Raw genomic sequence first — 26,928 nt, 5'->3', positions numbered from 1 at the left:
ATGAAGTTTAAAGTGCACCCAGGAAGCAAGGTAAGGGCTGGAGAACCAACCCTGGGCTTCTGTGCTGCCGTCCCCAGGCACTTATTCCAATGGTGGGTTATTGAGCTTGGGAATCATAGCTCTTCATCTTTTCCTATGGAGATGTAAAGAGAAAGGGAATTTTATGACCATGACTATGGACTTTTGTCTAAATTATTCTGAGATAATCATGAACTTGAGGACAATCTGTTGCTAACCACATCAACTATGACGAAGGCCACAGGGGAGTATTCCTTCATGTTCTGTCAATACTGGCCAATAAAACTTTTTAAAAAAATTTTGTTAACAAAACCCCACACAACATAAAATGTACCATCTTAGCCATTTTTTTTTTTTTTTTTTTTTTTTTTTTGCAAGCTCAGCGGCCATGGCCCACGGGCCCAGCCGCTCCGCGGCATGTGGGATCCTCCCGGACCGGGGCACGAACCCGTATCCCCTGCATCGGCAGGCGGACTCTCAACCACTGTGCCACCAGGGAGGCCCAGCCATTTTTAAGTGTAAAGTTCAGCAGTGTTAAATATATTCACACTGTTGTGCCACAGATTTCTAGAACTTTTCCTTTTGGCAAAATTGAAACTCTATACCCACTGAATAACAACTCCCTTCTACCCCTTCCTCCCAGCCCCTGGCAACTGCATTCTTCTGTCTATTTCTATGAGTCTGACTTCTTTAGATCCTCATATAAGTGGAATCATATAGTACTTGCCATTTTGTGATTGGCTTATGTCATTTAACATAATGCCCTTAAGGTTCATCCATGTTCATAGCACGTGACAGAATTTTTTTTCTTTTTAAAGGCTGAGTAATATTCCATGCCCAATAAAACTTTTGGCAATGATGAAAGTGTTCTGTGTCTACACTGCCTAACATGGTAACCACTAGCCACATGTGGTTATTGAGCACTTGAAATGTGGCTAGTATGACTGAGAAATTGAGTTTTTCATTCCATTTTATTCTAATTAAAATTAAATTTATTCTAATTAAAATTAGACTGTCACATGTGACCAGTGGCTACTACATTGGACAGAACAGTTCTAACTCGTGATTTTTTTCATTGCCACCAAATAACCTGTGTGTAAATGATTAAATCTTATGACCGTGACTATGGGCTGAGTTTGGTCTAAATTATTCTAAGATACCCATGAACTTGAGCACAGTTGGTTGCTAATTACATGAACTATGAACAAGGAAATTTGCTGGATTGGTTCACTATTATTTTTATGCTGAAATACTCAGAGTCTATCTTTATATTAATGGTTCTAGGGTCCTTGGTTATTTGAATGCCTGTCATTACTGAGATGAAAAGAAAACCTCAGTGAAATATAAAAAGCTGGATGTTAAATGCACCCAGCTACAAAGTTAAGCAAGCCATGATTTTAAAATAGCCTGTGTTGAGTCAAATTTGATCACTTAGATCAAACTTAAACTTAGAAGAGAGTTCTGGAGAAATTTTCTAGTAGGTTTGTAAAGAGAAAAATTCACCAGTTCTGCAGTGGGAGTGGAAGTGATGTTGTCTCTGGCGGAAAAAAATAACCAAATGCTCAGGGCTTCTGATGAGCCCAGCTAGGCTTTACCCCTGTGTGCATTTTAAAATGTTGGCTTGAATGACTTGTTTTTGTGCCTCAGCCTTGCATGGCGCAAACGTCTAGTCACAGACTGTGACTCCAGCTGTTCTTGTCCTGTCCAGAAGCAGGAGGGGCCAGGGGAAGATGAGAGTTCCTGTGCCCTGGCTCCTCTCTTTCTTCATGATCACCGAGTGCTGGAATGGCTTCCTGGGGGTGAGTTTGTGTACGTCCCGTTTTCTTCTCTACCACCTCCCTTCTGTCCTTCTGGCACTTTGAGCGTCTGTCACTCTCTAGGCAACTGCAATGACAAAATTTCATAGACTTGGCATCAGAAGTGCTGGATTCTCAACAATACCAGCATTAGCTGTGTGACCTTGGATGAGTCACTTCATCTCTTGGAGCTTGGATGACCTGACTGCAAAAACCGGGATCTTGGACTAAGCCATACTGGAGATGTTTTCTAACTCAGCGCATCCTCTCCTATGGCCTCTTTGATGGAGAAAAAGTATATAGATCGACATTAGCAGCCCTTGGCCTCTTCCCTACCTATACTCACTTTCCTTTTTTTTCCCCAATAACCTTTTTTTTAATTGAAGTAACAATTTACATATTTTAGTTTAGTTTACATAGCTAATTTACAATATGTTAGTTTCAGGCATACAGCAAAGTGATTCAGTTATACATATTCTTTTTCAGATTCCTTTCCATTATAGGTTATTATAAGACTTTGAGTATAGCTCCCTGTGCCATACAGTAGGTCCTTGTTGTTTATCTGTTTTATACATAGTAGTGTGTATCTGTTAATCCCCAACTCCTGATTTATCCCTCCCTCCCTGCCCCTGTCCCCTCTGGTGACCATAAGTCCGTTCTCTAAGTCTGTGAGTCTGTTTCTGTTTTGTAAGTAAGTTCGTTTGTATCATTGTTTTAGATTCCCCGTGTAAGTGACATCATATGGTATTTGTCTTTCTCTTTCTGACACACTTCCCTTAGTATGATCATCTCTAGGTGCATCCATGTTGCTGCAAATGGCATTATTTCATTCTTTTATATGCCTGAGTAATATTCCACATCTATACCACGTCTTCTTTATCCATTCATCTGTCAATGGGCACTTAGGTAGCTTCCATGTCTTGGCTATTGTAAATAGTGCTGCTGTGAACATTGGGGTGTATGTATCTTTTCAGATTAGAGTTTTCTCTGGGTATATGCCCAGGAGTGGGATTGCAGGATCATATGGCAACACTATTTTTAGTTTTTTTAAGGAACCTCCATACTGCTCTCCATAGTGGCTGCACCAGTTTACATTCCCACCAACAGTGTAGGAGGGTTCCTTTCTCTCCACACTCTACTCACTTTCTTGATGCTTTCATCTGGGGTCATGGTTTTAATGTTCTCTGCATGCCAATGACTCCAAAATCTGTGTCTCCTTCTCACACCTGTCCCCCAAACGCCACACTCACCTATCTACTACCTACTTGGTATCTCCAGTTGGGTGCCAATATCCCCTCAACTTAGTATGTCCAAAATTAAACTCTCGGTTTTTTCTCACCAAACCTGCTTCTCCTTGCCCATCTCAGCAAGTGGTATCACTGTCTCTCCAGCTGCTTAGGCAGAAAACTTATTATTACGCTTGACACTTCTCATAATCCACATCTAAACCATTAGATCTTTTTTTCTGGTTTTCTCTTTAAAATATATCCAGACTCCAAACACTTCTCACCAACTCCATGGCTACCATCCTGATCCACACCTTCATCATCTCTCACCTATATTATTTCGGTAGCTCCTGAAACACTCTCATTGCTTCGGTGCTTGTCTATTCCCAACACGGCTGCAGGATTGAGCCTTCTAAAAAGTGGAGCAGAGCACATCTTTCCTCTGTTCGGAACTCTCCAGAGGGCTCCCATCCCACTCAAGCAAAAGCTTAGCCCTTGCCACAGCCCAGAAGGATCTACAGGACCTGCCTCCCCAGAGATTCTCTCTGATGTCACTTCCTGCCCCGCCTCCCCGACTCCACTTAGCTACTCTGGCCTTCACGTGCCAGGTATATTCTTTTTTTTTTTTTTTTTTTTTTTTGACCGTGTGTTTTTTTTTGCGTTATGCGGGCCTCTCACTGTTGTGGCCTCTCCCATTTGCGGAGCACAGGCTCCGGACGCGCAGGCTCAGCGGCCATGGCTCACGGGCCCAGCCGCTCCGCGGCATGTGGGATCTTCCCGAAACGGGGCACGAACCCGCGTCCCCTGCATCGGCAGGCGGACTCTCAAGCACTGCGCCACCAGGGAAGCCCGCCAGGTATATTCTTATCCCAGGGCCTTTGCACCTGTTCCTGCCTCCTCCTGGGAAGTTCTTTCTCAGGGATCCTCACTTTCCTGCTTCTTTCAGGTTTGTGCACAAAAGGTGCCTCAGCGATGTCCTTTTCTGCCCCCCTCCCCCACCATCCCTGGCTTGCATTTTAGATCCATGATTTCAGTTTATCTGGGAAATCCAACAAGGCCTTATGAAATACAATATGACCAAGCCTCGCTGTAATTCTTCTTTTTTTTCTTTTTTTTCCTCTTAACAGAGTGATGATGGCATCAAAACAAAGCAAGAACTCATTTTGAATAAGAAAAAGCCTCTAGGTGAGACTCCCTCAGATAGCATGGTACAGCACACTCTGGAGCCCAGAGAGCAGGGTTCAAATCCCAGAGGTGCTCCTGATGGGTTTTATGATCTTTGGCACATCGTTAAATACCTCAAATCTGTAAAACGATAATTACAGTAATTCCTTGTGAGGATGAAATAATATGATAAAGGCACAGTATCCTGTCCCATAACCAGCCAGTAGCTGCTCCATACTCGTCCTTTCCTCCTTCATCTTGATCCCAATAATGTATTGAATGGCACAGACTTCAGTCTAATGAGCTGTGGTCTGAAATTTGATTTGCGGGTCTGATGTTTCAAGCATGGTATATATTTCCTCATGGAAACAATGGTACACACAGATGGTGGTTAGATTCCTGGGTCAGTCCTCAAAAGCCTTTTTATGGTGCCATGAATCTGCCATCTAACAATGTGCTAATAGGGCCATAGACCTTACCACACTGTAGCAAGGCTACAATTCTTTGGGAAAATGAAACCAGAACTTGGAATGCCATGGAAAGGTAAAAGCACAAGTATACATTGAACTGTTACCAGTGCCAGGCACTATTCTAAGTGTGTTAGATGAATTAAATCCTCACAAAGACCCTCTGAGTTAGGTACAATCGCCATCTTTATTTTACAGATAGTGAAACTGACAAGACCGGTGGGTAGGTGGGGCAGGATTCAACGCCCAGTCAGTCTGGCTCCAGAACCAGAGCCATTCATCTTTCCCCCCTTCCCCACCTATTACCTGCTTGGGCCACGGGAGTGGATATCCCCTTAGCTTACATCCCTTGGAGTAATTCCCAAGGCCGGGACAGAGTTTCCGGCCTTAAGGAGATGCGGGGAGGGGTGAGTTGGTGGCAACCACAGCAGGCAGGAGTCTCCCGTAAATGTCCTGGGACATGCTGCAGCTTCTGGATTTCCTTCTGAGAAGCCTAGGGACTTATCCAGCTGCTTTTCTTCCCTATAAATCTCCCAGCTCCCCTGGACCCTTAAGAAATGGGACAGTCTCATAGAAGCTCCCCATCTCACCTGTGCCTGTAGAAAGCATGGTCCCGTCCTGAGAGATCTAAGGGATTCTAAGAGGTTTCACTGCCGATGATAACAAAATGAGACCCAGGAAAAAAGGATGTTCACCTTTTGCCTCTTTTTCTCTGAGGCCCTTCACATTCTTAACCTGGGGTCCACAGAGGACCTTGGGAGGATCTTGAGACCCCATGGAACTTTATACAGAGTTTCATGTGAATGTGCCTCAGTGAATTCTGGGTGCGATTCCTGTTCTCTCCCAGCCCAAAACACCTAATGGTCTCTTCTTAGGGAAACAAAAGGTACTGCTCAGAAACGATAAGATGGAGGTGAGGGTGCATCAAGGCTCAAGTAAGGTTTGGTTTGGTTTTACTCGTGCCTTTCATCTCAGTATCAAACTCAGCTAATTAGTGGAACATTTGTACAGGAGAGGGAAGGGCTCTTTGGAGAGGAAAGAGGGGACTGGGGGTTTTATATCAGAGATACGTCCAGGAGACCAGAGCTGGGGGAGGAGCGGGGGGAGTATGACCAGGACTTTCTCACCTGTTCTCCCTTCAGTCTTGACCCTGAAACTTGACTCTGGATGTGACCTGAGAAGTGTGTAAAGTCAGGAGGGCGATGCTCGGGTGGGTCAGAGAACACAGAGCAGCTGGTCTGGCCGAAGTCAGAGGAGAGAGGTGTCTTCGGCATCTGTGGACCGTCTGATGCTTTGCTCGGGATGCTCATTTTTAGTCCATGTCTGGATGAATGGAAGTGACCAAGCCATGATCCGTGATCCTCAGGCTGAATCTGACAAGTGCTCCGAGGTCACTTGCTCTGCAGTATCTCCCTCGCAGCCTGAGAAAAGAAGCCTTTGAAGGTCTCTCTTTCTTTCTAGGTCCAATCCAGGAATATGAGCTGTTGCTTCAGGTAGCCTATCGAGATTCCAAGGGGAAAAGAGACGTGAAGAACTTTCTGAGGCTTTTGGAGCCTTGCCCTTTTTTGGGGCCGGTGAAGATTATCAGAGCAAAGGCCACCACGTGTGAGTGGGTCTCTGGTAACTGGGAGTGGAAATGGGGAAGGTGGTGTGTGAGTCGGGAGAGGTTAGGTTATGCTGGGGGATCAATCATCCCCTCAATATCTGTGGCTGAAAAGAATAAATGCTTGTAAAACATATCTGGCCAACAGCACTAATGACCACCACAATGGGGTTAGGAGAAGTTAAATGATTTATCTAAAGCAAGGGTTCTCAGAGTGTGGTACCCAGACCTACAGTAGCAGCAGCATCAGGGAACTTAAAAGAAACGCAGATCCCTGGCTCTATTCCAGACTTACTGAATCATAAACTTTGGGATGAGACCCCTCCCAGAAGGTTCTGATGCATGATCACGTTTGAGAACCATTTACTGCACACCACTGTGCATATTTTCACAACCGTATGTGATGCCTTTCCCCCATTTTTTTTTTTTTTTGTCTATTGGAAAGGTTTTTTAGTGGGAGTTTCAGGTCCAATACAAGCATACAGGATTGGTTAATAAAATTTTTCATCATGACTCTCAACAGAAAGGTCTCTCTGCCTTTGGGGTAGTGTGATGCTAGGTGGATGGGAGCCTTCGATAAGACAGTGGACAAATACCATCTAGATCCCTTTAAATAACTCTCAAGTTGACATATCCTCTTGTGCTTCTTTCTCCATGTAAGTGGTACCAACTGGGCACACATCCTTCTTTTGTATGCTAGCCCCAGACATTTATTGTTATGTTAGCTGGGTTTCTGATCCAACCTCAGTATCTATTGAGTGGGATGTTTCCTTAACCTTAAACATACTTGTTTCCATCTTGTTTTCATCCTTATAGCTTTTGGAGAGAAAATCTCTAGCTTTTTTTTTTTTTTTTTTTGGCGGTACGTGGGCCTCTCACTGTTGTGGCCTCTCCTGTCGCAGAGCACAGGCTCCGGACGCGCAGGCTCAGCGGCCATGGCTCACGGGCCCAGCCGCTCCGTGGCACGTGGGGTCTTCCCAGACTGGGGCACGAACCCGCGTCCCCTGCATCGGCAGGCGGGCTCTCAACCACTGCGCCACCAGGGAAGCCCAAATATCTCTAGCTTTTGGTTCAGATTCTATATCAGAACCAAAGATGAGAACTCAGCCATAGCCAATTTATTAACCAGGTCCTGTGAGACCAAGCTCTGTTTTTTTGTGCAGACTGTGGCATCCAGAACGGGGTCTTTCGCTGTGCCTGTGACGACGGCTACTCCTGGTTTCCTCCCTCATGCCTTGATCCCCAGAAATGCTACCTTCACACGGAGGGATCTCTCCAGAGCTGTGATTGTCATCTCAACAACCTCACCCAGAGTGTCCATTTCTGTGAGAGAACAAGTAAGTGTGTAAGGATACCAAGAGGGGAGCTGGGGCCCCTGCCACCTCCACATGTGACAGAGAGAGAAGGACCACCAGGTCTGTACCCCAGTGTTTCTCTTTGCCTCCCAGAGAAGAGCCAGTGTTTACAGGGAATTGGAAGGGCAGTGATGACGTACCCTGCTAGGCTTGGCTGGACACAGTGAGAGCTTCGTAAGTGCAGAAAATTCAGAAATGCGAGCTGATGTTTGGGTGCCAGTTCAGCCTGGAGGTACATCCAGCTCACCTCGACAATTCTACGGTCCTTCTGAGATTTAGGGAGATTCCCTGAAATTCCAAGTAGGGGAACAGCTTGAGTAAATAACGTTTTTCTCCCACCTTCTGTTTACTTCTTTGGCCAACTTCAATTTTCAGAAAATAAAAATTTAGAGGTGTGCAGGCAGGGAGGGTTGCCTAGTGATTATATTGCAAGAAATTCTGTAAATTGCCAACAAATATGTGTGTTGAATGAATTGCCAAAACCAAACAAAAGTTGAAAGTCTAGTTTAGGAGCCAGTGAACACTGAGGGAGCTACTACTGACTTAGGTTGATGTTCAGTGGATGATGGCGTGAGCCAGATGACGTGGGCTCCGACAGCTTGAAGGACTTTAAGAAACGTCCCCAAAGACAAGTCCAGTTATCTTGAAGCTCCAGATTTTGGTAAAGTGGAGCAAAGAGTGAAGGAGGACCTGAAATAACCCAGCTTTCCTGGGTCTCCCTGGGTCCCTTTCCCAGAACCACAGCAGTTCAGGTTAAGGTAACACTTATTTATTTATTTATTTTAAAAATTTGATTGAACTATAGTTGATTTACAATGTTGTGTTTAATTTCTGCTGTACAGAAAAGTGACTCAGTTTTATATCTATCTATCTATCATCTATCTATCTACACTTTTTCATATTCTTTTCCATTATGGGTTATCAAAGGATATTGAATACAGTTCCCTGTGCTATGCAGTAGGACCTGTTGATAATCCATCCTATATATAATAGTTTGCATCTGCTAATCCCAGACTCCTAATCCTTCCCGCCTCAAGTAACACGTATTTATTAAACACCATCTTTATACCCAGATCTGGGGCAAATTCTGGGAGGTCACCATGAGGCATTTCTCTCGCTGTCGATCAATTAGCAAGCTACTTGGGGAGGCCAGGCTGTTAACACATGAAAGAAGACAATGTGATCTCTTCAACAAATTTTGATGAAAGCCTACACTTTTAAAAGTGGTCCAAGTCTGATCCATCTTTGGGGGATACGAAGGTGGATCAGACAGGGATTACACTCACAAGGAGATTCCCAAAGTAGAGTGGGGACACACATACATGAGGTGTGTTCACAGATAGATGTGTAGGTGAAGAGGCTGGAAGGGACGTATGGATAACGTACTGTAAGAATTTAAAGGAGAGGAAGACTCTTTTCATCTGGGGCCCAGGGAAGGTCTTGCTAAAGAGGCCCATTTAACTAAGTCCTGAATGAAAGATACACAGGATTTGTCCATCCAGAAGTTGGGAATAACCTGTCCCAGAGGAGAGAAACACCAGTGATGGGTAAGCAAGGGGTAAGTTGGAGTTAGCAAGTAGCGATTTTTTTTTTTTTTTAATTTTTAAATAGGGACAACGTTTAAGCTCAGGGTCTAGACTGGGATAAGTGACTGCCTCGTATAACCACATGTGAGTGGCTACTCATTTACCTGCTTATAAGGTCATCTTGATTATCGCACTTTCCCATTATGTTCCAAATCCACAAAAGAAAATTCCGGTTTTATGGATGCTTCCTATATTACTTTAGGTGAACATTCATCATAAAAAGAAATTGACAAAGAAAAAAGAAGAATAAAAGGAGTTGAAGTGTACCACTGTCAAATAGATGGGCTGAATTAGACTTCTGTAATTTTAAGTTATAATATATCAAGTGAGCAATTTTTATCTCTGTAAATTTCTTTTTGTTTTCCATAGAGGTTTGGGGTACTTTCAAAATTAATGAAAGATTTACAAAAGACCTTTTGGATTCATCTTCTGCTATATACTCCAAATATACCACTGGAATTGAAATTCAAGTAAGCACCTTCTACTTATTACAAAAGAAATCGTTGCCTAAACGTAAGTTCAGAACACGTATTCTTAATTTTTCATTTTCAATGAGTTATTACATAGCAGTTAATCACTCTGCCCACAAGTGATGTACTTTGAACATTTTCTTTCAAGGAGCGTTAAGCAATTGACTTCTTCCCGTTTCTTTAGTGTTTAGTTTTGCTCATTAGTTAGGGTAATAGTAAACCAAGCCCTCTTGATTATTTTCTTTTTTCTTTCTTTCTTTTTTTTTTTTAAGTACTAAGGACCTTTATTCTCAGGTCTGATATTGAATCTGTGGCTGCAGATAACGTCACTATTTTGAGAATAAAAGTTCCCACTATCTTCATTCTTTGCAAGTCTTCAGCCACAAAGTTACACCTTATTCTCATAACAAGATAAGTGAATCAAGCCTTCTTGATTATTTTCTGATTTTTATATGTCAAAAGAAAGTTTTCATGATCTAAGCTCAATTGTTAACATTTGGGATTTGTTCCTTAAAGAAGCCTCTCTTGTTAGAGGCTAAAGAGGGTTACTGACCAAAATTTTGGACTTCATAATGAAGTGACATAAAACCACCTCTGCCTAGGATGGTGGTTTAGATGTGGCTCTAACTGAAGACATGCACAAACACTTCGCAGGTAGATTCAGTTTAAGCATCTATTGAAATCAATGACTTATTTAGGGGAAGGAGAAAATAGATTTGGGGTGAATTTATTACATTATCTGGCACCCGACCCATCCCCTAGTCTAAGCAGGTGGTTCTACCTTCTTTATTAGCAACCTCAAAATTAAATTATATGTGTGTACACAGGCGTGTGTGTGTACATTTTCTGATATCATTTTAAATGTATTTCTACAACATGCAGCTACCTCTCACCATATCTCTTTCCTTTTCTTGGTGCTTCCGTTGGTTATTTATTGTCTGTGACCATTTTTTGCTCAAATGTCTTTCTTGTGTGGGAACAAAGATCAACATATTGCTCTTTGCTCTCTTTGTAAAGCTTAAAGAAGCATACAAAAGTATCCAAGGTTTTGAGTCAGTTCAAGTCACCCAATTTCGGTAAGTAATACAATGGTCTTAGAAGGGCATCCCTGGAATCATGCACCCGTCCTGCAGGATGCCTCATGCTGTTTCCAAGTGACCTTGACAGAAAATAAGTCAACTGCTTTTTGAAGAGGGATTCTTAACTAAAACTAGATAAAAGTCTGTGGTGCTTTAAAAAATCTTAAGAAGAAAGCCTATATTCTCATTTAAATGCCTTTGCGAATATAAATATTAAATGGCATTCTCGAAGCTATGGATCAGAAACTAGAATTGGAAACCCGCATGGCTTGGAAGGAAGCAGGAGGACGTGGTGTGCATGCATGGGAAGGGGCGAGTGGTGGTGACAAGGGTTGTGGGTTGCGGAGGGATGGGTTTTCTCCTTCCATTAACACAGAGGGTGTGATGTTGTATAACTGGGGGCCAGAAGGGGCTCCTTGGGTAAAATATTATATTTTTGTATAGATATCATGTACGCACCCATAGTTCAAAGCCCAGTAGTCATTGTCTACAGCAAATAAAGAGATATTTAGTAAATTACCCTTTTGTTTATACTTTAATTCAAAAGTTATTTGGTTAGTTACCCATGTGTGTATTGATTACCAGCTATTTATAGTCTGCTTGATAGAGGAAGTGACTTAGAGGTCAGAGAACTTAACTTCTTATATACTTTTTTCACAGCTAAAGAATAGCTATAGGAAATTTTCAGTAGCTTTTGCTATAAATATACTGTCCTGGACATTATCCTTTAAGCCCTCTCATGTACCTATAAAAAGGCTCACATGTATAATATTCTTTAAAATTCAGTGCTAGGAAAAACACTGCTTCTTTCTTCTTATATCAAGGTCTATATAATTAATCTAACTTCTGTTTTTGACTTTGCCGTCATTGAATTCATGGACAGCATTGAAACTCAATCAACAGTTTTGTATTCAATATTCACATGTTTCTTTTCCTTGGTCCTGGTTTTCTATTTATATTTCTAATTTATATTCCATCATACATATATATATATGTCTTACAAACTGTCTCCAATAATTTGTAGACAAAATCACAGTAAAAGTAGACATAAGTCTATAAAATACAACTCTCTTGGTTTTACTCTTTACATACATGATCTAAAGTAAATCTTAGTCTCTCACAGTCTCAATTTATTTATCTGTCAAACAGGACTGTTAATACCTGTGGAATTTGATTTAACCTCATTACATAAAATGAAATAATAGAAAAATACTTTTCACATCCTATAGAAAGGCCGTATCAATGAAAAGACATTGTGATCATCACAGCATAAAAGTGTATTTGGGTTTATTTATTGTGAGTTCAATGTAGTTCAATGTTAGTTCAATGTAGTGATTAAGAATTTTTTGAGCTTTTGAGCTTTAGGGCTTCCCTGTTGGCGCGGTGGTTGAGAGTCCGCCTGCCGATGCAGGGGACACGGGTTCGTGCCCCGGTCCGGGAAGATCCCACATGCCGCGGAGCGGCTGGGCCCGTGAGCCGTGGCCGCTGAGCCTGCGCGTCCGTAGCCTGTGCTCCGCAACGGGAGAGGCCACAGCAGTGAGAGGCCTGCATACCGCAAAAAAAAAAAAAAAAAAAAAAAAAAAAAAAAGAATTTGAGCTTTAGAGAGCCAGAGGTTCATATCCATCAATTAATAATTAATGACTTGACCCAGCTTCTTTAGGACACAGTTCTCGTATCTATAAAATGAGAATTACCCTAACCCTCATGGATTTGCAGGATTAAATTAATCCATGTTATCTCACCTGCTTTCATAACTTCAAATACCATCTGTATACAGATGGGTTCTAAATTTATTACTTGACCTCAGCCTCTCCCCTAAACTCTGGACTCCAATATCCAATGCCTGTTAACATCTCCAGGTGATTTTCTAGTAGGCCTGTCAAATGTAACATGTCCAAAATGGGAGTCCTCCAACTGCCCCCCGTCATAAGCTTTCATCTCCTTCTCCCACTGTCTTCCCCATCTCATTTCCAGAGATGCTATGCTGTTCTTCTAACTGCACAGACCCAAATCTTAGAGCTATCCTGTCTTAATTTATTTTACAATAAATTATACTTAATTATTGAAGTATAATTTACATACAGTGATATGCTCAAAACTTAATTGTACAGCTTTATTAGCTTTGACAAATACTAATACACGCCACCTCCTATCAAGGCAGACCATTTCCATTATCCCCAAAGTTCCCTTGTGCCCCTTTCCAGCCAATCTCCATGCACATTCCTACCTCCCTACCAGAAATAACCACTGATCTTATTTCTATCACCATAGGCTGGTTTTGCTTATGCTAGAACTTTACCTAAATGGAATCATCTAGTGTATAGTTCTTTTGTGCCTGGCTTCTTTCACTCAGCCTAAGGCCTTTGAGACTCATCCTTGGCTTTTTGAGTATCAGTGATTCCTTCCTTTTTATTGCCCAGTAATAGTCCATTGTATGAATATACTACAATTTGTTTTTCAATTCCTTGGGGTCATTCTTGCCTGGTTTCTTTCTCCCACACCCCAAATCTGCTCTGTTAGCAAGTCTTCTGGCTCTGTCTTCAAATACAACCTGAAACTGACCAGTTCACTTCTCCCCCCACACACTGCTACTCAATCAGTTCAGGGCACCACCCTCTCCTTCCTAACTAGTTTTCCTGCTTCTCTGCTTCCTCCCTTCACCGATTTTCTACACAGCAGCCAGAGTGATGATCTTAAATTATAAATCTGATCATGCCATGCCTTTTCAAAAAGAATAAAACCTTTTAATAAAAGATGAAATTCAGACTCAAAGGCCCTGTTCCATCTGGCTCCTGGGTACCTCTCGAGGGTCATCTCCTATCCATCTCTCACCTGCTCATTGAATTTTAGTCACGTTAGCCTTGAAGTTTGTCAGACTCACAGGCATTTTCTTGCCTCCAGCCCTTCTCAGGTGCTGGCCACGCTGTACCAATTCTCTTTGCATCACTGGCTGTTTCTTTTCATTCTTCAGGTCTCAGCTTCAAAGATCCTCTGCACAGAGAAGCCTTTCCTGACCATTCTTATTTAAAGTGGGCCTCACGTCTACTTGATATTCTTTTTTTTCACAGATCTACATGAAGAAAACTTTATTTTATTTTTTAAGTTTTATTGGTGTGTTGTTGATTTTCAATGTTGTCTTAGTTTCAGGTGTACAGCACAGTGAATCAGTTATACATATACATATATCCACCCTTTTTAAGATTCTTTCCCCATATAGGCCATTATAAAGTATTAGGTAGAGTTCTCTGTGCTGTACAGTAAGTCCTTATTAGTTATCTATTTTGTATATAGTAGTGTGTATATGTCCATCCCAATCTCCCAATTTATCCCTCCCCCCACCTTACCCTCTGGTAACCATAAGTTTGTTTTCTACATCTGTAACTCTATCCCTGAACTTGTCTCTCATAACACGTAACAAAATTTGGAATTATATGTATATATATATATATAAATATTTATAATTATTATATATATATATTTATAAATATTATATATATATATTTGGTGGTTATTTGTTTCTTATTTGCTTTGCCTTCTCCACTGGCACGTAAGCTCCAAGAAGGCAAAGACCAAATCTCTTTGATCTATTCCCACGGACCCAATGCCATCCCCACACAGAATAAGCCTTGAGTGACCAAATGAACGAATCTCATTTTTCTTTCCACGTCATCATTGTAGAAATGGAAGCATCATGGCTGGGTATGAAGTTGTTGGATCCAGCAACACATCTGAACTGCTGTCAGGCATTGGGCAGGCGGCTAAGAAGGCTAAGACAGGCCTGCATCAGCTGTTTCCACTAGAAGACAACTCTTTCAGAGTGTTCGGAAAAGGTAACACTGGATTCCCGTCCTCTGTAGGAAAGTAGATTAGGGGAGCCTAATTAGTAGGTTGCATTATATATTGGAGATGTTCCCAAAACAGAATTGTTCTAAGCTCACTATTTCAGACGCTTGCCCATGGGTCAGCTGACCTCCAGTTCTTAGTGTAAACGTCACACAAGACTGATTCACTGCAGGCGCTGACGGAAATGATTCAGCAATAGTTTCCTGGTATACATGCTGGAAGAGCCCTGAGGCTGATGAAATTCCTAAATCATAATCCAAGGGACCCAGGAAAGAAAGCATTTTTTCCAGGTCATTCACATACACCCAGACACACAAACACACACAGATATACATCGACACACACACCCTGCTTCTCTTCTTCAGATGTTTAAAAAATTCTTTACATTCAGTTTTAAACCTCTTACCAAGCTTTGCGCCACTTTCAACATTTATTCAACAAATATTTACTAAGTATCCAAAGTGATTAGGCACTTAAGACACATCAGCGGGGAAAAGAAACAAAATTCATAGCCCTTGTGGTTCTTCCTTTCAAGGCTTCCTCTTCGCAGTCCCAACGTGGTAAGAATATATTATGAAGGGCCAGCTGCAAGAGGAACTAGTGGCTGATCACGATGTGAGAAGCCTTTAAAGGGGTACAAAGTAGGACATGTCACCCCCAAATGGCAACTGCGCATCTTTTAACCCCATCATGCCTGCTTTTTCCCATAGTGTCTTGAAGATTTTCTGGTTTTCTAGCATTCCCTTAAAGAGTGAAAATATTTCCTGGGAGGGATCATACCCTGTCTTATTTGCACCGAATACTTAACTGTTCGATAGCCCATTAAATTCAGATTGTTGGCATAGATCAGACACCTGGAGGGAAAGGGGGCCAGTCTTGGGGAGGGTAGGACATCAGGAAAGAGGAAAAGGGGTTGAGGGGGTGAAGCTGGGCATCAAAGACAAACTTCTCCTACTCCTGGGTTTTGTCTGAAAACATGACTTAAAAAGTACTGCTTTAGAGTTTATAGAGAGTGTCAAAATATTCAGGGACATTTTTCTCCTTTGTTTCCATTCTTTTCCAGCCCAGTGTAACAGCATAGTCTTTGGATTTGGGTCTAAGAATGATGAGTATACTCTTCCCTGTAGCAGCGGCTACTCCGGAAGCATCACGGCCAGGTGCCAACCCTCTGGGTGGCATGTCCTCAGGGAGACATGTGTGCTCTCTGAGCTGCAAGAACTGAAGAAGGTAAGAAAAGCATTTCCACCTTTGCAGATTTGCCTTGTTTTTGAGTTTCACAGCGGGTGTCTCCCAGTGAGCATGGCTGGGTGGAAGGTGAAATGTATCAATTTGTCTCATTGGCCAGAAGTCAGTGACATCAGACCCTGGGAAACCCAGGGAGTGTAGGCGTGAGTAGTGAGTCTAGGTAGCAGCCGAGAACCTCAGAAACCTAAGATTGGGTGGTTTTCGGGGGAGGGTGCTGCATAGGTGTGAATCAATGCTGAAGAGAGCTGAAGATGGCAGAACACAACTAAGCTGGCCTCTGAAAGCCTGGGAATCAAAGATCCAAGTGAAGTTATAAGTCAGAAGCTATAAGCTTAGTACATTTGTCAGAAACCGGGGCAGGGAATGAGTCAGCCATATAGAATGATAGAACTTCAGTGGCTCTCCAGGGCCATGTGCCTCACCAACTTCCTTCTATAGATCAGAAAAGGGGAGACTAAGGGGCTAGTGGTCCCTCTGGTAGCAGTAGTGTTGAACTAGAAACATGGTCACTTGATTTCCAGTCCAGTGCTATGACCTTCACATGATGCTCTCTTAGGAAGTTTCAAGTACTTAAGATGTAGTAGATAGAAAGATGGAAGCAAATGGTGAGGATTTAAAACTCAAGTCATGGAAGAGGAACTCCAGGACCAGTTCACAGACACTATCCTGCAAATAGTTCACAGTGAGCAGAACTTCAGTCCCAGCCAGAGACCCTGCTTTGGAAGGAGAGAACCCCACAATATTCACCAAGGGACCGTGGAAGGTTTACTGCTCTCTTTCTGGACCTCAGTTTTCCCATCTGTAAACTGGGGAGGTAGATTGGAGCACATGTCTTCTGAGGTTCATCCTTGTTCTTGCCTTCTTTGGCCCAGTTTCTGGACACGAATCGTAGCTGGGACTAGGTCACCCCAGGGTGTGAGGACAGTCAGATCCCAGGCGCCCTAGGCAGAAAACAGCTCTGTCAGCTGAGAAGAGTAAAAAGGAATACAGGGGGGGATCTGGGATCCTGGGTTGATGTGCTTTGAGCAAAGGGAATATCCCTCTTGGCTGCCTTCCAAATTAGCTCAGTGTCGCGGAAGCAGATGGGAGCCTCAAGGAAGAAGTGAAACCCCAAATCCTGTGACCAAGTGTAGGAAAATCTCCACGTATGTCCCTCTAAATCCTCTGTAGGGATTTCTCAGCATAGTATAATGGATATAACATAGGATTTAGTGCCGCGTAGACCCTACCTTTCCACTTCCTAGCTGGGTACTGTTTGGAAAGTCACTGAATCTCACTGAATGTCAGGTTCTGTATAATCAGGGTAACAATTTATATAGAAGTGCTTCTTAGTGAATCTCTTCAAGTTTCCATTTCCTTAATCATAAAATGAAAATATCATGGTACCTCCTTTAAAGGGTACTGTAAGGATGAAATCAGTGAATCCCCAGTGAAACGTTTAGCACACTGTATGGAAAATAAAAAGCACTGAATGACAGCCGTTATATCGTTGTTATCATTGTTATATGATTATCCTACGTTATAATGCACCATACAAATGCTGGTTATTCGTGGCCATGAAATCTGATTTAAGTCTGATGAGGCACAAGCATTTCATTGTTTTCTAGAACATAACCATTTCTATTCCTAGAATTTCAGTGTGATTGCCAGCAACGCCACTGAGGCAACCGTGTCATCCTTGGTGCAGAATCTTTCAATGGTCATTCAGCAAAACCCATCAACCACAGCCGGGAATCTGGCTTCTGTGGTGTCAATTCTGGGCAATATCTCGTCCCTGTCCCTAGAAAGACACTTCAGTGTGTCCAATTCGACAATGGAGGTAAGGTCTGCCTGAGCTTGAATGGCTCACTTTAAATACTCAATCTTGCAGGAGGAATGGCAGAAGCCCCAGTTGATGGGGTGCTGTTGAAAAGGACCAAAGAGCCATGTAACAGTCTTGACGTGAGCTTCACTGCTTCCTCAGCAGTGTATAAGCAACCCCCAGGGTCAATTATGTGAGTTCAAAGTGAGAGGGAGCTGCCTCCAGGCAGACTGCCTGGACAGCATCTGGCTGAGGGGAAGGCGTGAGCCTCTGCCCTGAATGACGCTGAATGACACAGGTGCCAACTTTTTAATATTTAGTATTGAGTCGGCCGTTGTTCCTTCCCATGGCCATAAGCTCTGACTTTAGTATATCATATTTAGTATATTTTAAGAATTCCATTTTTTCGACTGGGGAATTCATGACTTAGTTTGGATATTTAAAAATTAACTTTAAAAATTACTCAAATGAGACATGCTCACTATAAGATATACAAATAAACAAAAAGAAAAATAAGTAATATGTAATCTTGTCACCCTAGAATAGCCACTGCTTACATTTTACGTGTCACCTCAGTGCCTAGAAAATTGACAAGGGACACATAGCAGGTACTCAATAAATATTTGTTAAATAAATATCCTTCCAAACACTTTGGATGTGTGCATATTATATGTTAAAGCATATACTATTTTACAAAATTGGGTTGTATAATGTATATTGTTACATAATCACACAATCCTGTTTAACTGTATAAGGTGAACATAACATCAGAGATGACATTAAGTGTGAATAAGTTAAACTCCCTGAATCAAAGATGCTCAGATTTGTTTTTTTTTTAAAGTCTGACTCTGCATTGTTTACAAGAGACCAACTAAAACAAGATGACACAAAAAGCCTAAAAATAAAACGAAGGACAAAAGCAGAGCAGCAAACACAAACAAAAAGAAGGCAGAGGTTGCTGGGGCAATAGGAGAAGCTCACTATGGGATTCGGGCCAGAAGCCACAGAGGGCTCAGTTAGGGTGAGACTGAGCCAGAGGGATAGACGCCCGCAGCAGATGGCTGGGAACCAGACCCATAAGAGTGAGTGAAGGTCCTGGGTGAGAAAATGCTGCCTTTCAGGTACGTTTGGAAAAGGAACCTGGTTTTTGTTGTTGCTATTGTTTTTGTTTGCTTGTTTGGCCTTACTGTTTGAGGGATCTTCGTTCCCCAACCAGGGATCGATCCTGGGCCCTCAGCAGTGAAAGCACAGAATCCTAACCACTGAATTGCCAGGGAATTCCTTGAAAAGGAATCTCAAACTGAGACTGACCCTTAAAACCCACAACAATTCAATGCTTCCTTGTTGCATGTCCAGTGTTTAAGGATTTTTGCTTTATATTCCCCTCTATTAAAGAAAAATCATAAATACAAATGAATTAAAACTTGAACATTCATGACATGAATTTAGAACTTCTGATATTAGCAAAAAAACATGATATGGGAAAGCAATTACAAGTAACGTTTCACTCTTGGACCCTCAGCCTGAGGAGTCACGCAGTCCCGTTTGCCATCTCAGAAGGAGGGAGATGCACACTCTGCAGCACCCATTGCAGGATTCTCCTTCTCTATGCCAAAGCCCCAACTGGAGTATGAATTCCCGGGGGTGATCACCCTGGAACTGACATGATTCTGCTGACCCTCATTTCTTTTTTTTTTTTTTTTTTTTTTTTTGGTCACACCACATGGCTTGCAGGATCTTAGTTCCCTGACCAGGGATTGAACCTGGGTCCCCAGCAGTGAAAGTGCCGAGTCCTAACCACTGGACCACCAAGGAATTCCCCTCAATAGCTTTTAACAATGTAAAGGGGTTCTGAGACCAAAAAGTTTTGAGAACTGATGTTCGGCACGTGGGATCCTCCCGGACCGGGGCACGAACCCGTGTCCCCTGCATCGGCAGACGGACTTTCAACCACTGCGCCACCAGGGAAGCCCTGCCCCTCCTTTCTTAACCCAATGCTTCCACTGCGTGGAGCCCCAGAGCTGAATTTCATTGCTGAGTTTTAATGTGGTCCTAAAACTGAGCCAATTCTCTGGGCCATTTTCCTGAGCTTAAGACTAATGACTACCCACCCGTAGTCCTCTGACCTGTTTACTCAAAATCCAAACTGACTTTCACCCTTGTATTTCAGAATGTCATCAGTATATCTGACTACATCCTTAATTCTACCTCGGTAACCAACTGGACAGTGTTACTTCAGAAAGAAAAGAATGCCGGGTCCCAGTTACTAGCGTCACTGGAAAACATCAGTGTTCTGGTCCCTTCGACAGCTCTGCCTCTGGAATTTTCTCGAGAATTCATTAACTGGAAAGGGATTCCAGTATCCTCAAATCAAAGCAATTTGGGTTACAACTATCAGACTGAAATGTTCCCCCCAAACCCCTCCATTCCCATCAGAGGCCATGCATTAATTAGGTCAGACCAATTCCAGGAGCCCCTTCCAGAAACTATCATCAGCATGAGCTCCTTGACCCTGGGGAGCATTCTACCTGCTACCAAAAATGGAAATGCTCAGGTCAATGGGCCCGTGATATCCATGGCTATCCCAAACTATTCCATCAATGAAATTTTCCTGACTTTTTCCAAAATAGAAGCAAATCTGAGCCAGCCTCATTGTGTGTTTTGGGATTTCAACCATTCTCAGTGGAACGATAATGGCTGCCACCTAGTGAATGAAACATTAGACTCGGTGACATGCCGCTGTACTCACCTGACCTCCTTCTCTGTGCTGATGTCACCCTCTGTCCCCCCTGCCATCGTTCCCGTTGTGAAATGGATCACCTTTGTGGGACTGGGGGTCTCCATCGGAAGTCTCTTCTTATGCCTGACCATCGAAGCTCTGTTTTGGAAGCAGGTCAAGAGAAGCCAAACCTCACACGTGCGTCACATTTGCATGGTGAACATAGCCCTGTGCCTCCTGATCGCAGACATCTGGTTTATTGTCGCTGCCTCCGTGGACACCACGGCAAACCCTTCTGGAGTCTGCACAGCTGCAGTGTTCTTTACACACTTTTTCTACCTCTCCTTATTCTTCTGGATGCTTCTGCTCGGCTTCCTGCTGGCTTATCGGGTTATCCTCGTGTTCCACCAAATGGCCACACCTTTGTTGGTGGCTGTCGGGTTCTGCCTGGGCTACGGGTGTCCTCTCATTATATCCATCGTCACCATTGCGGTCACACAACCCAGCAATGGCTATGAAAGGAAAGATGTGTGTTGGCTTAACTGGTCCGATGGGAGCAAACCTCTCCTGGCCTTTGCGGGTCCCGCCCTGACTATTGTGGCTGTGAATCTGGTGGTGGTCCTGTTAGTTCTCACGAAGCTCTGGAGGCCCGCTGTTGGAGAAAGGCTGACTCAGGACACCAAGGCCACTGTCGTCCGCATGGGGAGGAGCCTTCTCGTTCTGACCCCGCTGCTAGGGCTCACCTGGGGGTTTGGCATAGGAACAATGGTTGACAGCCGGAATCTGGCCTGGCACGTTATTTTCGCATCACTCAATGCATCCCAGGTGAGAGCGATGAGAACAACCTATTACATCATCGGGTAATTGGAATAATTGTAGAGAATTGAGGATGGGAAGACCACTCTGGGGGCGATCGATCTCATTTCCCTGCCTCTAGCCGGACTATTTTAACCCAAATTGCCTGGCAACCGTGAATAGAAAAAAATAAAATAAAAAAAGATCCAGTCTTCCCAACAATTATTCTCATAGTGAAGCAGAATATTAGGCTTCTTCAGTCATCCATTCCAGGGTTTTAAATCTGTTAGAGTTCACATAGCTAACACTAATCTCTCTTGCCGTTGACCCAGTCCTCTTTGTCTTGTGCTGATGTCTGTTAAAGCACACAGGGAAAGGGAGATAAATCCAGAGTGCTTTTTGAGTCTGAATGGTGCAAAGGAAGTCCCTAATGTGCCATAAAGCAGGGCCTGGCCAACTGTAGGCAGCACTGTCTTTGTAAATAAAGTTTTATTGGAACACAGCCATGCCCATTCATCTACATAGGGTCTGTGGCTGTTTTCCTTACACAGGCAGAACTGAGCAGTTGTAAGAGACTGGATGACCTGCAAAACCTGAAATATTTACTCTCTGGCTCTTTACAGAAAAAGTTTGCCGAACTCCGCTGCCAAGGATGGGTTTTACATGCCATGGTCAGAGAGTGTTCAGAGAGTAGGTGGGCAAAGCAATCCTTAGGTTTTGGTGAATCTGGAAGAGAGCCTTCAGTCCTGGTTCAAGAAATATTTGCTGGGTCTCCTCTGGACAACGACTCAGGGTAGTGGTGGTTAAACGTTTGAGCTCTGGAGTTAAATAGCTCTGGGCTCAAATGTGTCATGCTATCCAACTGTGTGACTGCTAACAAATTATTTAAATTGTCTATACCTTAATTCTCTCAATTATTTAATTTCTCTATACCTTAATTCTCTCTTAATTTCTCTATACCTTAACTCTCTCGTTAATTAATTAATTAATTACCTGTAATATTGAGTACCTGATAATATTATTAATATTAATTAATATTATTAATATTAATTATCTGATAATATTATTACCTGTATCTTAGAGTAAATGTGAAGATTAAATGAGATCATTTAGCACTTAGTGCAGTGCCTGGCACAGAGTAAGTGCTCAGCAAGTATCTCCTGAATCCAGTTGGTTCTCCACCTACTGCAACAAACCAGGGTACATTTAGGTGGTGGCACAGAGGGCAGTCATGGAGAGCACACACCTAATGGTGACAGGTTTAGGGAACTGCTGTCCAGGGCCCTTGGTGACACGCTGTCTGAACAGGCACCAACTGAGGGTCCTCTGCCTGCGAGGAGAATTTCAAGGTCCAAGAAAGACTCTGCCAAGGGTTACCCAAGGGCTGGATGGACCTGATGGAAAGGATGCTGATATAGTCAACTTCCTCTCCTTGGCCTTGGGGTCGGACTTCAGTACTGCTGACATCATAGACGCTTAGTTAACGTTTGTTTAATGCCTAAAGGAAGACTAAGACATAGAAGCAAATGGAAGTTCTTTGTTTTGGGTTTAGGATGACACCAAGGGGAAGATGGTGCTCCACGTGTGTTTCAGACTTTATTCACGCAATAATTTAATTATATGTTCAACCAAAAAAAAAAAAATGTTTGTGTACTTTGTGTTAATCCAGGCATCGTGGAGTTTACACAGTATCCTTACCTTCAAGGACCCACAGTCAACAGGGGGACAGACAAGGAAATAATTTCAATGTTGGGGGATATAATAGAATAGTAATACATATAAATGCTTTCTTTACTGGAAAAGGAAAAGATAATACATGTGCCTTATTCCTTTTTTTAAGGGCTTTTTCATCTTATGTTTTGGAATGCTCTTGGATAGTAAGGTATGTGTATTCATTTCTCTCTTTCTCCTTTAACCCAGGCATCTAGTCCCCCCCCTTCAGTTCTAGGGCCCTTATTCATATATAAGAAGTTAGACCATGGGTACCTGCATAATAAAATTCTATAATTTCACAAAAGGCAGGTTCCGTCAGGAGACAAAGAAACTAAACACTCATTGCTGATAATAGAGCTGTAGAGAACTAACCACAACATATAATGTGAACATTGTAGAAAAAAAGGGGAAACTTGTTTTTACTTTTAAATTATGATTTGGCATAATTAACCAGCAGAAAAACTTTCCTTAGGGGTGAATTCCTTTTTGCTCCTTTACTTAATTTATTCATTCACTTAGAATATGCTGAAAAGCCTATCTACTTGTATGTTTCTAGAATTTTATATAGTAAATATTACATAGCCTCTAACATTAAATAGAATTCCTAATGAAGGATGACCAATGAAAGTAAAAGATAATAGAAAAAAACTTAAACTTCTTTCATTATTTTTCCAAGCTTTGCTCAATTCTGCAGAGAGAGGTAAAGACAATAAGCTAAAAAATGTAGCCTCTGTTTTAATAAGAAGATAAAGATATTTTATAATTATCATAATTGTTGCCCATGCCTGCAAACCCCTGTTTACAAAGAAGCAATTTGCCTCCTTCTTGATTGGACTAAATAATTCTGTTGTTTGCACCACTCACTTGATGAGGACACTCTTCACTTCAAAGACAAACTTCGATTTGCCAATTACTAATGTCTAGAATCTGAATTATTATGTTTTCTGGAACTGTTGCTCTTTGTTTCATTCTAGATTTGCTTACAGGTAAAGAAAAGAAATAAAACAAAAGAAATCCTTTCATCAGATCCACATGCTTATCGTCTATTAAATGCTTCCGGGAAATACTACTGCTAAATAACAATTACACTCTGCAGTTTTGTTCTTGATTTGCCTCTGTATGATTGCCTATGTGTAGTTTCTCACTATTTCTTTTTTGCCCTGTAGCTGCGACAGCTGCTACTCAACAAGTTGTCTCCTTTAAGCTTTTGGAACCAAGCATCAAAGGTAATCATCTCCTGCAGCCGTGGAGGCAATTCGTGAAGTTCCAGTTTTGCACTTTTTTACACAGTCCCACGGCAAGCCCACTTTTGTGTAAACCCCTTGAGTTTCTGTCACGTTATATTCCTGGTATCTGGCACGATGTCCAGCACATGGTCAATACTCATTAAAGAGCTGTTGAATGAATGAGTGAATGGGTGAATGGATGAATGGATGCGAGGGTGTGGAAAGCTTCAAGGATGCTCAGGCATGGGGGTCTGTGGTGCTCTTGTGAGCAAATACATTTCAACGGTGTTGCTTGTTATATTCTGACTTGTCTCCCAATATCCAAAATCAGTAGGGTCCTTTTCTCTGCCTGCCTGTCTAGATCTCCTGCAGACCCCTTTTCCTTCTCCAGAAAATCAGAGGGGGAAGTCTTCATTAACTTCTAATACGTAAAATGATCTTTATGAATTTTCTCTTATGCTGGTGTACCTGACTTTGTCACTTGCAATTTTAGCTCTTCAGTCTACAAACTGACAAGTTTGTATGGAAACAAAGGATTCTTGTTTTCATTCTTTGCCACAAAAGTGCAATCCACGTAAGGAACAGTATAGTTAGGAACAAAAGTACTTGCCTCTCGGTTTTGTATTTTTGACGTTAACTCAGACTTTTGTCTTTTAGCAAGACACGGAGGGCCTTTCAGAAAGGGTTCTAAAGCAGAAATTTCTGTGTGTGATAAAAATCAGCCGATTTAAGTGCATGAAAAACTACAGGGATATTTAGAGATTTTTAACAAGGGATAATATAACGTTTTGAAATTAAAAAAATAAAACAGTTAGGAAATTAGCCTCTGGCATTTTTATAAAATAATTTTCCTGGGTCTGCATTTCATAGGAGAGGGTTAGGAAGCTCTGACCCCAGGAGCTGACAGACCTGCCTTGTATTTCTGATTCAGTAACCAATTGGCTGTGTTACCTCAGGAAAGTCACTTAGTACCTTTTGGTTTCAATGTTCTCAAGATGTAAAAATTAAGTGTTAGACTAGTTACTCAAAACAGAAGTTCTAATATTCTGTGATTTTGATTTTATGTCTTGAAGAACTAAAATCCCTTGAACCAGAAAATGTGAAACTAATGAATCATTCTCTACTCTTAAGAAAAGGAGGGAGTTACAGCATGTGTGACTGCATTAAAGTCAAACCTTTAGTTAGTAAATCAAGACAGGACACTCCCCACCCTACAAAGCAGGAAGTCAGAATTTTTCTCACTGGAAGGCTAAAGAGAGAAAAACACTGAAAAGTAAAATACACCAAGACCAAAAGTAAAGATGCCTGACAGTGGTTTATCTCCCTGTTTTTAATGTAAATTGTTGACCCTTTTCAGAAGGCAGAAGTGGTCAGTGAGGGCTTTGCATCTTCTGGATTATACCCCTTCTCCAGTTTCACTTTCAAATTAGGTGACAAAAATGAGATTTTGTTTTCTGGGTAGGTGGCTCATTTGCTTTAAAGTAAATGCACATTTGGCAGAAGAAAAATTGAGTATTTGTAATCTTCTGAGGGAATTTGAACGAAAAAGCAGGCACCTGAAAGAATACTTTGAATGCCTAAATGACTTGGTTTTCTTTTGTGCAGCAAAACTCATCAGATTCATCTGTCAAACCCAGATTCAAAAAGACTTTCAACCCATTCCAATACAAATGTGAGTTACAACAAACCAAAGGATCTAAGGGGTAGGAAGAAAGAACATGAATCCATCACGGGCAACTCACTTTAGAGTCCAATCAAAATTCTTTGGATTTCAGATAAAGTTCAAGTGTCGGAACTTGAAAAAGCATATTTCCCTCCCAAAATGCTCAATGTGCTCATCCAGAAGCTTTGGGTCCTGTTATCACTGCCACCAACCAGCCTGAGGGCTTTTAATAAATCTCTTTACCTTTTTGGACCTTTGTTCCTCATCAGTAAAAAGAAAAACTAAGAGATCACTAAGTTTCCTTCCAGCAGTAACATTCAGTGATCTCAAACCAATCTCATTCCCCAACGTCTGAAAATATGGTGCTTCTCTTCTCAAATGAGAGATGTCTGACAAATGTAAGCTTCTATGGCATTAATAAAATGCCATACACCCTAACCTCTTCCTAACACTGTCCAGAATTGTAAGGAATTGCATAGGCTTATTTTCATTTTGGTCTTATGCTTGATTCCAACATAGTAGCAATAATTCTTATCCTCTTTTTCCTCTTTTAGGCAACAAATATGTACTTTCTTATACTGGAGAGTCCTCAAGCGACATCACGCTAACTCAGTTTTCATCAACTGAATAAGGCCGGGAACCCTAAAATCAAGGAAAATTTTTTGGAGCAAATCGACATTAGAGCTAAATGTCAGTGAAGAAATCATGCTGAATATTCAATGGATTTTTCTGATTTCGGAGTCTGAGAATATAATAAGGAACTCTCAGCAGTTTCATGACAGTCATCTTTATCTTCAATTAAATGGAGAGATTTACTTCCATGGGGTTTGATTCAAAGGAATTGCTTCATAAATGTAGATTAGGTTTTTGCTGGAAATTATGTCAGTTGTACTAGCTTCTCACTGCCACAAACTATGGTTTCCTTTTTCATAAAATAGCATTATTCTTGTGACATTTCTAATCACCTGAATTGGAGTAAGGAAATGTCATGAAATCACTTTAGATACATTGATGGACCATGTTCACTTTCTTATAAAAAAGTCACTGGTGAAATTTCCTAGAGAAAAGGCGTTTTCCTCCAAAAACTTCCAGTTGGACTTTATGCTTGCTTTTGTTTTTTAGGTACAGTCACTGAACTTTGAAAGTTAATCAGAAACA

At 41.9% G+C, this 26,928-nt stretch overlaps 1 protein-coding gene and 1 non-coding gene across 2 annotated transcripts; one reads left to right on the top strand and one right to left on the bottom strand.

Annotated features, from left to right (window-relative positions):
- ADGRF1 (adhesion G protein-coupled receptor F1) lies at positions 1-26,401 on the top strand. Its single transcript, XM_007451907.1, has 15 exons — positions 1-30; positions 1,689-1,817; positions 4,168-4,225; positions 6,133-6,276; positions 7,438-7,611; positions 9,585-9,685; positions 10,703-10,761; positions 14,444-14,595; positions 15,672-15,835; positions 17,484-17,672; positions 19,825-21,198; positions 23,009-23,050; positions 24,048-24,107; positions 25,713-25,779; positions 26,325-26,401. The coding sequence occupies exons 1-15, from the start codon at positions 1-3 to the stop codon at positions 26,399-26,401; spliced, it is 2,820 nt and encodes a 939-aa protein (XP_007451969.1).
- On the bottom strand, positions 19,397-19,469 carry TRNAE-UUC (transfer RNA glutamic acid (anticodon UUC)). The gene has a single exon. It is a non-coding gene; the product is annotated as a tRNA-Glu (tRNA).
- Positions 26,402-26,928: the final 527 nt, after the last annotated feature.

Source organism: Lipotes vexillifer, unplaced genomic scaffold (assembly GCF_000442215.2).
Source record: "Lipotes vexillifer unplaced genomic scaffold, Lipotes_vexillifer_v1.1 scaffold147, whole genome shotgun sequence".
NCBI classification, from domain to species: domain Eukaryota; kingdom Metazoa; phylum Chordata; class Mammalia; order Artiodactyla; family Lipotidae; genus Lipotes; species Lipotes vexillifer.
The sequence above is the reverse complement of the archived record's forward strand: the minus strand, read 5'-3'. Positions and strand labels throughout refer to the sequence as shown.

What these genes read in the sequence shown, in the direction of transcription:
- ADGRF1 (XM_007451907.1), top strand. Translation starts at nt 1, where the DNA reads ATGAAGTTTAAAGTGCACCCAGGAAGCAAG. An exon ending in TTTGGAACCAAGCATCAAAG is followed by an intron (nt 24,108 to 25,712) that starts GTAATCATCTCC and finishes TCTTTTGTGCAG; the next exon opens with CAAAACTCATCAGATTCATC. An exon ending in CAACCCATTCCAATACAAAT is followed by an intron (nt 25,780 to 26,324) that starts GTGAGTTACAAC and finishes TTCCTCTTTTAG; the next exon opens with GCAACAAATATGTACTTTCT.